The 13,184-nt window shown below is 35.4% G+C and overlaps 1 protein-coding gene across 4 annotated transcripts in view; it reads right to left on the reverse strand.

The window, feature by feature from the left end:
• Window positions 1-13,184, reverse strand: part of CCDC73 (coiled-coil domain containing 73) — a 139,028-nt gene that overhangs the window by 37,153 nt on the left and 88,691 nt on the right. For all 4 annotated transcript variants that reach the window (XM_024752575.1, XM_024752572.1, XM_024752573.1 and 1 more), the window contains 3 exons: window positions 4,341-4,472; window positions 3,771-3,830; window positions 2,299-2,382 (listed from right to left, as the gene is read on the reverse strand). In XM_024752575.1, coding sequence (XP_024608343.1) covers window positions 2,299-2,382; window positions 3,771-3,830; window positions 4,341-4,472 — 276 coding nt within the window. The remainder of the gene's footprint in view (window positions 1-2,298; window positions 2,383-3,770; window positions 3,831-4,340; window positions 4,473-13,184) is intronic.

Here is a 13,184-nt window from a genome sequence, read left to right on the forward strand (position 1 = left end):
GCTGTGCCGGGCTGAGGGCACCAAAGGGTAGAAGAGTCAGCAGCCAAGAATGGTTCCTGGTAGGCAGTAGGGGGCAGGAGAACGCTGGAGCTGAGGCTTCAAGCCCCAGTGCATGCTCCATTTTCTCATCAGACTTAATTTACAAAACATATATTCAAATATAAAATTTTAAAAAGGGGCTTGCCTGGTGGCACAGTGGTTAAGAATCTGCCTGCTGATGCAGGGGACATGGGTTTGAGCCTGGGTCCGGGAAGATCTCACATGCTGTGGAGCAACTAAGCCTGTGCGCCACAACTACTGAGCCTGCGCTCTAGAGCCTGCGCTCTAGAGCCTGCGAGCCACAACTACTGTAGCCCATGCCTAGAGCCCGTGCTCTGCAACAAGAGAAGCCACCACAATGAGAAGCCGGCGCACCGCAATGAAGAGTAGCCCCCGCTCGCCGCAACTACAGAAAGCCTGCACACAGCAACGAAGACCCAACGCAGCCAAAAATAAATTAAATATATAAATAAAATTTTTAAAAAATGTTAAGACGGGGCTTCCCTGGTGGTGCAGTGGTTGAGAATCTGCCTGCCAATGCAGGGGACACGGGTTCGAGCCCTAGAATACCGGAAAAAAAAAGAGTGGCCCCTGCTCGCCGCAACTAGAGAAAGCCCTCGCACAGAAATGAAGACCCAACACAGCCAAAAATAAATAAATAAAGTAATTAATTAATTAAAAATAATGTTAAGACAGTGGCCACAGAATATTAAACCTGAACTCAAGGCTCCTCTGGGCTTTATGCAACTGTACTGGTTACATTCCCATGAATCTGGCCCAGGCCTCTGCTGAGAGTGGTCTTTTTGTGGGAGGTGAATGTACTTTTCCTGGGAAATGCTCAGCTCCACCCTTCATTACCAAGAATCCCTTCAGAGGCGCACAAATATTTTCTACTGGCCACCCCAGTGGAACATGTCCCCAACGCCTTCTCTTGAGTTGAACATCCCATCACTTGGCAGTTCCTGCTCTTCCACTAACCTCCACATGCCTTCACGTGGAGCCAAGGAACCACCATATTCTCAATTCTGCACACTTCCAGGGCCATATAGCATTAGAACAAGCATAATATACACTTCAAGCTCCACTGGAACAGATTACTCCAAAAACTTTCCTCCTTGAAATTTCTAGACTAGCACTGGGCATCAGTCTATATGTTCTTGGTATACACTTCAAAACTTCAAGAAACATATGCCAAGTTCTCCCACGTGAACTTATCACATTTTACTGGCAACACCACAGTGGACCTTCAGGTTTCGATAGCATCTCAAACATCCATCTAAAAAACAAGATGGCAGTTTCCCCTTTTTGTACCCCAATTTTTACACAATTTTCCTGTAGACTCCTTCACTTAGATTCATGAGGGGAAGTGTATCTCTCTCTATTAGGGATTTAAGAGAAAAATCTCTCTTAATGAACCTGCACTCCCAAAACATCAGTGGCCATAACTTCTTCTCCTCCACAATCATTTTCGTATATATACTGGGAAGAGGATGATGGGGTGATTGTTATGGTAATAGGGCCAGTTCTATCATGTTCCTGTGAAGAGGGAGCTTCCACCCCCCCGCCCCGCTCCATTTCTGTGAGGTCACAGATTCCTCTCCTAGAATGTGGTGACACTTGTCACCTTTTATTTTCAGTTTTGGATCTTGGCCACAATTCTAAGACACAGAAAAAAACCCCACAAACCCATCCAATCTGCTACAAATCAGTTACTTGATAAAACTGAACATTTAACTAGCAACTTAAATCTTAAAATAAAACATGCTCATAAATTTCACCTCAAAAAGCAAACAAAAGATCTGTCAAGTACTGAGCTCTATTTAATGATGCTCATGATGTAATATGGTAAGGGTGAAGTGTACAGATGACTGCAATTTACTTTGAAATGCATATTATAAAAAAGGGGTGGAGAAACATGATAAAGCAAAAAGGTAAAATATTCATTGTAGAATCTAGGCGGTAGGTGTATGATTGTTTATGATACAATTCTCTCAACTTTCCTGTATGTTCAAAAATTTTCATTAAAAAATGCTGGGGAAAAATAAATAAATAAAATAAAATAAATGCTCATTACTTTGGACATTGATAACAAGCTGATGAAGGAGACCAGTATTTTACCCTTAAAATTCAAAATGATCTCAGATAAAGTTGGACAGACGAATGCAACTAAACAGGTAAAACTCATTAGATGAAAATATACTTATATATATATATAAAATCAGGATATGTATATATATCCTGATTATTTTCTTTTAGCACCTTCAATTCTTCTTCCATTTTAGTATTAGCTTGAGTCTGTTGCTGAAGTAACTGCTGCAATTGTTGGAAAGAAATGATGATGCCCTATAAAAAAGTATAAATATGACATATTAATTGATAAAGTTTTAAGGCAGTAGGTATGTTTCTAAACTCATTCTTAAAAATATATTTTCTAGTTTCTTAACTTATTATCTTTACAGTTAATTTCAATGCCATAATAAACAATATACTGAAATAAACTAATGGCATATTTTATTAATTTAATATTTAACATAATTTGTATTACATGATTTCTTACAAAGTATTATTTCTAAGAGTTCCTCAAATAATTAACAAAGTTTTTGAAATGGACCACAAATTCTGTGACACTACTGAAAAATGTAAAGAATTCAAAACTAAAACTTTTGTTGGTTTTCTCCCCAAATGGTAAATATTATCACTACTAAAATATATCACTGCTGGTGGGCTAGGATGGCATGGCATGCATTCAGAATCAAACAGAGGAAAAGCAGAAGAGAAAAAAAAGAAACAGGAGAAATTTTCTTTCACATATGTTTTTTTAGAATAGAATAAGTATAAATATCAAGTAAATGCAAATGAGAGTAAAATGTCCTGTAAATGCATGCTCTAAGCATACATACATTTCAATAATTATCTGCTAGTGGTCCAAACTAAGGAAAAAAACTAATTTATTTTTATTCTTTTTATTTTATTTATAAAATATTTTAATGTAATCTTTTTTCCAGCTTTATTGAGATATAATTGCCATATAACATGCAAGCTTATGGTGTCCAACGTGATGATCTGATACACATATTTATTGTGATATGATTAACACAATAAGGTTAAAATCTCTATCACCACACATAATCACCAAGTTTTTTGTATGTGGTGAGAACATTTAAGACTCTCTGTATAAAATAAATAAGCTACAAGGATATATTGTACAGCACAGGGAATATAGTCAATATTTTATAATAACTTTAAATGGAGTATAATCTATAACAATTTTGAATCACTATGTTGTACATTTGAAACTAATATAAAATTGTAAATCGACTACCCCTCAACTAACTAAATAAATACTTTTAAAATAATATGTCTTCGGAGTCTCATAAAAAAAAATCTACTCTCTTAGCAACTCTCAAATATATGATACAGTACTGTTAACTAAAGTCATCATGCTATACATTCCATCCCCAGAACTAACTCATCTTACAACTGGAAGTTTGTATCTTTTGATGAACATCTCTCCATTTCTCCTCTGATTTATTTTTTAATGGGAGTATACGTGAGACCTGGTTAAAAGAGGTACACATGTATCCATTCAATACACACCAACTGAGTGCTTACTATGTGCTATGAATTGACCTAGGCATGATTCCATTTGTTACTTAACTTAGTTTATTTCCCACATTGTATTTGGTTTTTAAAATATTTACTGGCTTCCAAATTATCTTATGATTGCTTGCCTGTTTTTCTTCTTGAATATGGGTAATCTCTTCATTAATCTTCTTATTTAATTCCAATTCCTAAAAAATGTGAATAATTTTAAAGTTATGATACAAAATTCAGCAAATTGTACATTCAATTCAGTGCTTAACAAATTTGGGAGTGTGATGACCTATTATTACTCCAGAGAACCAATGTTTGATTACTGTTGAAGCAGTGACTCTAGTGAACTGAAGATGGTGTTAGATACCCAGTACAGGCTGGTGCAAACTTATAAACATTAATGTTAGAAATTACAGAATTTCTCATCTCCAAAAGCTTTCTTGAGGATACCATTATACCAGAAGATTACCTGATACCATATTAAAGTGAAAATAAAGTGGTTATAGCTAAATTTTATTATCTTAAAGTTTTGTTGATAATGCCAAAAGTTATCTAGCAGTTTTTTAAAAATTTGTAAAATCTTTACTATGTATATTAACTCTACAAAGAAGGAACGTTTTTGTATTATAATCCTCTTATTGTTTATATATCTCATAAATTTTACAAAAATGTTCATTTTATAAACATGAATATATTTAATTAAATACCATTTTGAGTCTTTCTTGAAGTTCTTGAAATTTTTGTTCTTTAATTGTTAAACTGATGTTTTCTTCTCCCATCTTATGTTGTTGACATGTGACCTTGGTCTTTATCAAGTCTGAGGTTACTTTTTTAAGTTCCTTAACATAAGAAACATCAAACAGAGAATTCAGTACACATGTTTCATCAAAGCAAGGCACTTTTCTGACAGTTTTAAAGTTCATTTTAAACCTATCACTATAATTTACTATATTTCATATATTAAGATACTACTACTTGCCCATCAAGGTCCTTTTCCCCTAGTTTCCTTGCAAGATAATTAGCCAATGCTATTTGTAGTTATGGAATAGGCAAACGCAATGACACAAAGATAGAATGCATGATCTTTGTTCTTAAAAAGAATACACTAACTAAATGAACTAACCAACCAGAAGCAGGGTGTTTTCACTGATGACTTATTCAACAAAAATCCTTTAAGATAAAAACATGATATAAAAGATTATCAATTCCCAAGTTATTAGCAGCTAATAAGAAAAATTTATGTAAGAAATAATTATAACGTGATGAGTGCTATAATACAGGAAGGAATGTATAGAAGTATAAAGAATGAAACAGTTTGGTTGAGGGCATCAAGGAGGCATTACACAGGAAAGTGGTATTTGAACTGAGTCTTTGAAGATAAATTTTTGAAGAGGACAAAAAAATGAGTAGATATTCCAGGCAAAAAGATTCAGAAAGTACAGAAACATGAAAGAGCATATTTTTCAGGGAAACAGAACTAATATGATATGGTTGGAGCTAATATGTTATGGGTAAGGGGGAGGAGTAGAGTACTGGTAGTTGTGACTAGAAATTGGGCAAAATTCAAATATTGAAAGATTTGTAGGCCAAGCTAAAGAGTTTTAATTTTATCCTATAGACAATGAGGAATTAACCACTGAAGGATTTTGAATAAGAGAATGACATAACAAGATTTGCATTTTAGAAAAATAACTCTGGCATCATTGTAGAGGATAGACTTGAAGGGGATACAAAAGAAGTCTTCACTGTGAAGTTATATATCCACTGAGTTTAACAGATACATCCAAACACATTTAAATCCCGAAACACCAACTTCTGAATGGCGTGTACTTTATTGTACTGCTGTTCTGTGTATATTGTATATTAAATACTCAAGGATCTGATTTTCACATTCTTGATTACACAGCACCTGAACTCCCTTTGAATTTTGAAGGCCCACTAGAGAAGCCAGAAATGCCAAATACTACTTTTATAAGCATGACACCAGGCTCTGATAATCAGAAGCACTTGTCTTGGATATTGGATCAGGAACTAGTAACATAAGAACTGTTGCAAACCTTTCTGTTGGTAGATAGCAAGGGCTGTGCTAGTTACTTCAACCTTCCATGGATAACAGTGATACTGCTGTAGCAGTAGCAGTATCTACTACGGTCAACAGTGATGGTACAAGCTGCAGTGTACAACAACTTAGTAGTGGAAGTTGGTTATATACCTTCTCTTGTTTCTGACAATTTTCCAAGTCTGAGATGACCAACATCCAAATTCCTTTGCTAAAAAAAATCATCTTACAATTAAGAATCTTGATTAATATACTTCAGTTTTTAAAAGGTTGTATTTAAGTACCGAAGTTGGTTAATTAGTGTGGTGAGATTACAGGAAATTTTTATTTTCTTCATTTTGCTGTTAAGTGTTTTCTCTTTTTTTCTACAATAAACACATATTTCTCATGTATCAGTTTTTAAATAGTATGTAAAGCTATGGAAACAGGTGCAGTCATTTAGTTATTAGTTAGAGAAAAGATGATGACAAATGACTGAGTCTTAAAGAACTCCAAGATTCATGGATTAAAGAAGCTGTTAATACAGAAGGCTGAGAAATACAGTCAACTGAGGCAGGAAGAAAACCAAGAGAATGTGGTATCAAGGAAGCTGAAAAAGGAACAGCAGAAAACAGGGCTGTCAATACCTCCACAGTTCTACATGTTATAACCTCAGCCACCTAGAGGGAAACTTGCCTGATTGATTACCTTTTACCCCCTAGTCCAAAATCCAGGAGAATGGATTCATTGGTCTTAGTTCACATATTCCCTTTAGATATGTGCACTACATAAAATGACTGCTAAAGTAACCGCGTGGGTTAAGAGATACAGCTTTATTTTCAGAAAAGCAGGCAGACAAAATAATGTACAAAGAGAACAATCAGCATGTACTGAATAATGAAAGAAGTTTTAATGAAGGAGGTAGGCCTTGAAGAATGAGTAGTATACTGGATAACCTTCATTTGTCGCTCCTGATTCACCCTCTACTTTCTCTGTGGCCTGTGTGGCATCTGTGGATACAGCAAGCAAGCTCCCTTCTCTCTGGCTTGTGGGGTTCAATCTCTGGGAGGCATCAGTAAATCAGTATGCTGGGAAGATAGAGAGATGGAGGTGTTTCCCCAGCTCCCTCCCTACATGACAACAAATTGGCAATAGCTCTGTACCTTTACCAAAGGTCACAGCTTCTGAACTGTAGCTTTCTTCTACAGCTTTACCTATAGCTCCCTCCAGGTTCCAGTATCTGCTTCCTTCCCTTGCCACCATCAGGTCTAGCTTCTATCCCTTGCTGGTTTCCCTTAACTCTGCCTACAACTCTGTAAATAGCTCTTTCATCAAACTTTTCTCAATTTCCCATACCAATGTACCATCTGTTTCCTGCCTCAATCCTGTTTAATACAAGTAAGCTGAGAGAAGGCATTTCAAGTTGGGGCAGGGAATATGGAGGAGAGAAAAGGTAAAAAGATAGGGAAAATTAAGAATTATGATAATGGCAACAAAGATTTTGGATTAAACAGAATGGAAGATGCTTATTAGGAAGTAGTAGGAAACAATGTTGAAGATGTAAAATGGGACCAGACCATGGAAGTTCTGGAAAGCCAATTTTAAAAGTTTGGGACTAAATCAACATGTTGTACACCTTAAGCTTAAACAGTGTTATATGTCAATTATATCTCAATAAAGCTGGAAAAAAAAGTTTTGGACTTGATTTGTTAGACAAAGGAGAACTATTCAATTTATCATTCCTTCTACATATGCTAAGTATCTAGCATGTGTCAGGCACGTAGAAGCAAGAATATTAAACTAGTAACTTAGTAAAGTTAGTCTAGCAAAAAGAGTGAATCAAAACTGGAGAATAGGGCTTCCCTGGTGGCGCAGTGGTTGAGAGTCCGCCTGCCGATGCAGGGGACACAGGTTCGTGCCCCGGTCCGGGAGGATCCCACGTGCCCCGGACCGGATGGGCCCGTGAGCCATGGCCGCTGAGCCTGCGCATCCGGAGCCTGTGCTCCGCAACGGGAGAGGCCACAACAGTGAGAGGCCCGCATACCAACCCCCGCCCAAAAAAAAAAAAAAAAAAAAACCACAACTGGAGAATAGAACACTGGCTACGAGGCTATTTTATTAATCCAGGCATGAGATGATGAATGTCTATACCACTGAGAAATGGATAATGAAAAATGAGACATTCTAAAGAAAGATATAATTGAATAGACAAAGGAAATGAAGGAAAAAAGATGATTTCAAAGCGTTTAGATGAAGCTAGAAGAAATAAGAGACCATGAAATGTGAAACAGAGATGCATGAAAATGGAAAGGAAACGAAAAATCTACTTTACTGATGAAATAGACGAAAAATCTATTAAAGACAAGAAATAAGAGAGGGACAATATTCTGAGATTCACTCTTAAGAAAGCCAAAAAGCACAAATCACAAAGCCTAAGCCATAGGCTGTTACTGTTCTAAAAAAAACCATTCATTTATTATTTTTCAAATTATAAAAGGTTACATATGATGAATTCCCTCAAATGAAGTTTCAAGGTATCAGTGATGGTTCACCTTCATAGGCAGCAAGATGGTTTCCTTTGAAAGGAGAGTTGCATGATTTTTTTTTTTTTTTTGGCAGCAGGAGGAGGAAGCATGGGGAGAATAAAGAATCAATCCAATGGGTGACCTACAGTAAGTCATAAAAGGCGATGACCTGCAGGCAGTTGAAAATACAGAACTGGAGATTAAAAGAAATGTGAGGCTAGAAATATAGATATGAAGTCATCTATATGAAGTGAATGATGGAATTAAGGAGGATGAGCTAATTGAAAAAAAGAATATGAAGAAAAGAAAGAGACATTATGATACAGCTTTGGAGGAATTGGAAAAAAAAAAAGATAATCTGGGAACCGGAGGAATTTACTTGTACCCAAAGACCCTTAAAAAGTGAACTATCGGGCTTCCCTGGTGGCGCAGTGGTTGGGAGTCCGCCTGCCAGTGCGGGGGACACGGGTTCGGGCCCTGGTCTGGGAGGATCCCACATGCCGCAAAGCGGTTGGGCCCGTGGGCCACAACTGCTGAGCCCGCGCGCCTGGAGCCCGTGCTCCGCAGCAGAGGCCGCCTCAATGAGAGGCCCGCGCGCCGCAGCGAAGGGTAGACCCCGCTTGCTGCAACTGGAGAGAGCCCGTGCACTGCAACGAAGACCCAGTGCAACCAAAAAAGTAAAAATAAATAAATTTAAAAAAAAAAAAAAAAGTGAACTATCACACAGATGTTCAAAATTAATACGTTTTATATTTTAAACATCATTTTGTACAAAATACAATATTCTGTAATGAAAAGCATGAATTGTCAGTATAAGTTAGGATGCTTTGGTTATAACTATCAGAAAACCATACTTAAACCATTAAATAATAATGAGGTAATTTAGGTATTCCACAGCAACTGTCTCTTCCTGGAACTCTTACTAAAGAGTAAGAGAATTTTTCTTTGAACCACCTCCTGCTAGCCAGAATTAGATCACATGCTCATTCCTGAACCAAATACTGGCATAAGGAATGGAGATGATATTAATTGGCTTAGAGACCGACTGATCATATGAGGTGCACTAGATGTTGAGGAATTATCACAATATCCACTACATGAAGAATTTCAAATAACATTATAAAATTTATAGGTTGTTTAGAATATTACTGACTACAAATAGTACACAGTACAAAGTGAGGATAAATGGAGACTTTTTTACAAGATGCTTGACTCTGAATAATTCAACTAACTGTTGGATCCAGTTAACGGTTTTTAAATTGTGCTCTGAGAAGTCCTAGTGGTTCCATGGAGCCCCTCCACAGCTGCTGATAGAGAAGAAAGAGCCAACTTGCATGGCTCCAGTGTTCCTAAAACTCTCCCTTCAAGCACAAGTAGCTCTACTTTGTTTTAATACTGAGTTTCCACATCTTTAACAGAAGGTTCTACAACTCAAAGAAAGATAAAAACCAGTAGATCAGATGATCCTTATGATTCCATGAAATTTAGAGAAGATCTGAAGAAGACAAATAGTTGGGAGAGAACTAGTCATTGTAAAAACAGAATATAATTCAAGCACGAAGGGGGAAAAAGCAATTAATGAGTTGGAAGAAATTTCAGACTTTCCTATCTGATAAAAAATTTATCAGATGAGGCAATGTTTTAGTTGTCTTGAAAGCCTATGCATATAACCCACCTATAGTTATGGTGCAGAAAAACTGCACCATCAAAATATGCCTTAATTTTAACCTAATTTCACTTGCAAGTAACAATAATCCCATAAATTTCTATGCATGTTAAACTTTCTGAAGTGCTTTTCCACATATTATTTTATATTTGTTACACATATATAAAACAGGAAAGGCAGACATCATTAAATTCATATTGCAAATGAGAATATAAGGAGAAAAGCAACACTAGTTATGATCTAAGTCATGTACCTCCTTTGGATGACTATAGTTGAAAGGTTTAGTTTTAGAGAAAAAAGGTAAAGTATGAGTTAAAATAAACAGAATAAATGAGAAATATTATGCAGGGAATTATGTGTAGGCAGAAATAGGCCAATGGACTGGGTGAAGTAATGGAGACTAAAACACTAGAGGTCAATCTAAGAACAGAGTGGGGTATGTAAATGGTACAGGTGATAGAAAAGGATGCTCTGGTGGGAGAAGGAGAAGGGCTGAATGACAGAGCCCAAAGGAAGCAGTATTTAATGATAAGTTTCAAGGTAATGGAAATACTAGTCTAGATACAAAGAGTCAAGGTCTATGGGGACCTAGTAGTTTAGGAGGATGAATATTAGCAACTTCCCCTTTTAATAAACATATGCTTTCTAATGGTGAATGAAGCAGAGAGGAAACTTACACGGATGAATTGCTTATACTGTTACTGTTACCAGTAGAATGGTTAAGATCACAGGTTCTGGAGCCAAATTTGTTTGGGTTCCAAACCTCATTCTATTTTCCTTGTTGTGTAACTTTAGGTAACTTACTTAAATGCATTCTGTCTCAAGCTCCTCATCTGTAAAATGGAGATATAATTTTTTAAAACACTAACAAAGTGCCTGGCATGTAATAATCTATGCAACAAGTATTTGTTGAGCATCTGCTATGTTCTAGGCACTGTTACCTGTTATTACTACTAAGGTGAATTCAAGGGATTCTATGATTATTTTCTCTACTTTTAGAATAAAGTGGTCTGAAGTCCTAATGGTGTTATGAATAAGTATTCTTTATTTAAAGAATTAAGATTCATTATTTCATAACTGATTACAATAAGAGATTTTTTGTAGACTATGAACATCTCAAGGAAAAGAACCACGTTTCATACTTATCCCATAGAACGTAATACAGTCAGGGATCTAAGAAGAACCAAAAATTTTAATGAACATAAGAAGAAAAGAGTGATGAACATGATATTAAAAAAATGTGACACCTTTGCCTAATATAAGATTTGATGAAATCAAAGTTGATTTATTCAGGATAAAGCAAATGGCAATAAAAATACTTGGTGACAGCAGTCAATGTCAGCCAAATAAGACTATTGTTAATGACATGATAGTTCATAGTCAATTTGTAAAATTGTATAGAAAGTGGTAGGCGTAGTATAGTGCTCAGTGTATTGTATAGCACATAGGAAAGTACAGTGCTGGGGGTTTAATCACTGATTGAACGAGATGGCTTCCTCTGATCAAGGTAACAACCACAACCCTGTAGACCACCATGTTATAAACAGATGCTTCTCATTTAAATGTGAACAGACCACTAAAATTTTCTTATCGATGATAAAAAAATAAAGCTTAGTAGGTGGTGAGTCACTAACATCATGCTAACTTTAAAAGAACAGCAATAAATAAATAAAAGAACAGCATATTTTGGGGCTAGAACCTTGACTGTCTTAATCAACAACCCTAAACTTGTGAGATTAAAATGGGTTAATTCTGCATTACAAATTCAGGTCCAAGAATATTCTACAAAACAACAATTACAGACATAAGACAATATAATAAAACATTCTAGTTCATAAGCCATATGGTCATTGACTCAACAAACTTCCTGAATAAACGAATTTATTGATCTTATTATATCCACCTTGGATAAACATTCAAAAACAGGATGATAGTTAAATTGACTATGCGTACTGAAGGATACAAAACTAAAGACAGTCATTTCAGCAATTAATTTAAGTTTTTAAAAATTTAAAAGAGATTAGTTCAAAGGAAAAATATCTGTTAGAGTACCTCAAAGTTTTAATCTCAACTCAGATTTTCAGGATGTTTGACTAATACTTATGTTGTTTCTTGTTATTTAATCAAACACCACCTGAGTAATAAAAAATCTTTTATGCTGAACTGATTTTTTTAAAAGACACCAATGATATTAGGTTTAAAATAATGTACATCTTTCTTTGCTTTGCACATGGTGTTCTAAAACCTTGCTTTCAAGCTGCTTTTTTGTGCACTAAAATGGTAATTTTTAAAAGAAAACTTCCAACAATTTTTCTGAATTTAAAATTCTTTTATATTGGGTTTTCCTGGAGCAAGATACACCTGTATAAAGTAAACAACTTAGAAATTAATTAGATGGCTTGTTTTAAATTAGTGTTCTGTTCTAGATTCACTCCTAAGATACAATGTCCTATTGATAAAAATATAATTAAACTGAGGTATATGGCTAAAACTTAAAGTAGCTTACAATTCTCTGAATTAAAAAAAAGGATTGGTTTTCTAAAAGTTTTTCTTCTGCCTAGGTTACAAAGTGCAACAAATGTCTTATGTCTTTCTGTCAATACATTTTTCCACAACTGAAAGCATGGAGCTGTTGTAATCAGCTAAGTTTTACAGAAGATACTCTAAAATACATCAATTCCTATTACAATAACTGTTATAAAACAACAGGGAAGTGGGAAGGGAGTGGCAAGGGGCAAAAACCCAGTATGTGGCTGACAAAAGTAAAAACTAATCTTTTCTTAAGTCTTTCTTTTTCTTTTATATATTAATTATGTAATCTTAATAGCATATTAAATTAAAAGCAGAGACCTTCACAAAATGATTTTCGACTGAAAGTATGTTTTTGAATTTATAGCTCTTATAGCTTTTAAATATCCTGAACTTTTAGTACATTGTCTGTTTTCTAACCATTTTATTCAAAGCTGTTAGTGCAGCAAATAAGCATGCAGCACATGCTTTGATCTCATTAAATTACAACTTATAGTTCCTAGAGTCATAAATATCAAGCCCTTTTCTCCTTTACCCCTCCTCTTCTGGTATGAGGTAGTCTGTTAAATATCACTATCTCCTTGAGTCCTCTGACGTTTACTCAGACAAATAGCAGAGGTTATGAATGCTGCTCACAGATAGTATCAGGAATTCTTCATGATTGCCATAATGGTGAACCCAGCATTCAGAACTGTAATACTTAGTTTTATCTAACAAGTAAGTTTGGTCTGTTTAACTTTGTTCCACAAAAGGAAAAAAAAAAAAAAAAAAAAAATTCAATTTTATCCAAAAC

The sequence above is a fragment of the Neophocaena asiaeorientalis genome, unplaced genomic scaffold (assembly GCF_003031525.2).
Source record: "Neophocaena asiaeorientalis asiaeorientalis breed wild unplaced genomic scaffold, Neophocaena_asiaeorientalis_V1.1 scaffold196, whole genome shotgun sequence".
Taxonomy (NCBI): Eukaryota; Metazoa; Chordata; class Mammalia; order Artiodactyla; family Phocoenidae; genus Neophocaena; species Neophocaena asiaeorientalis.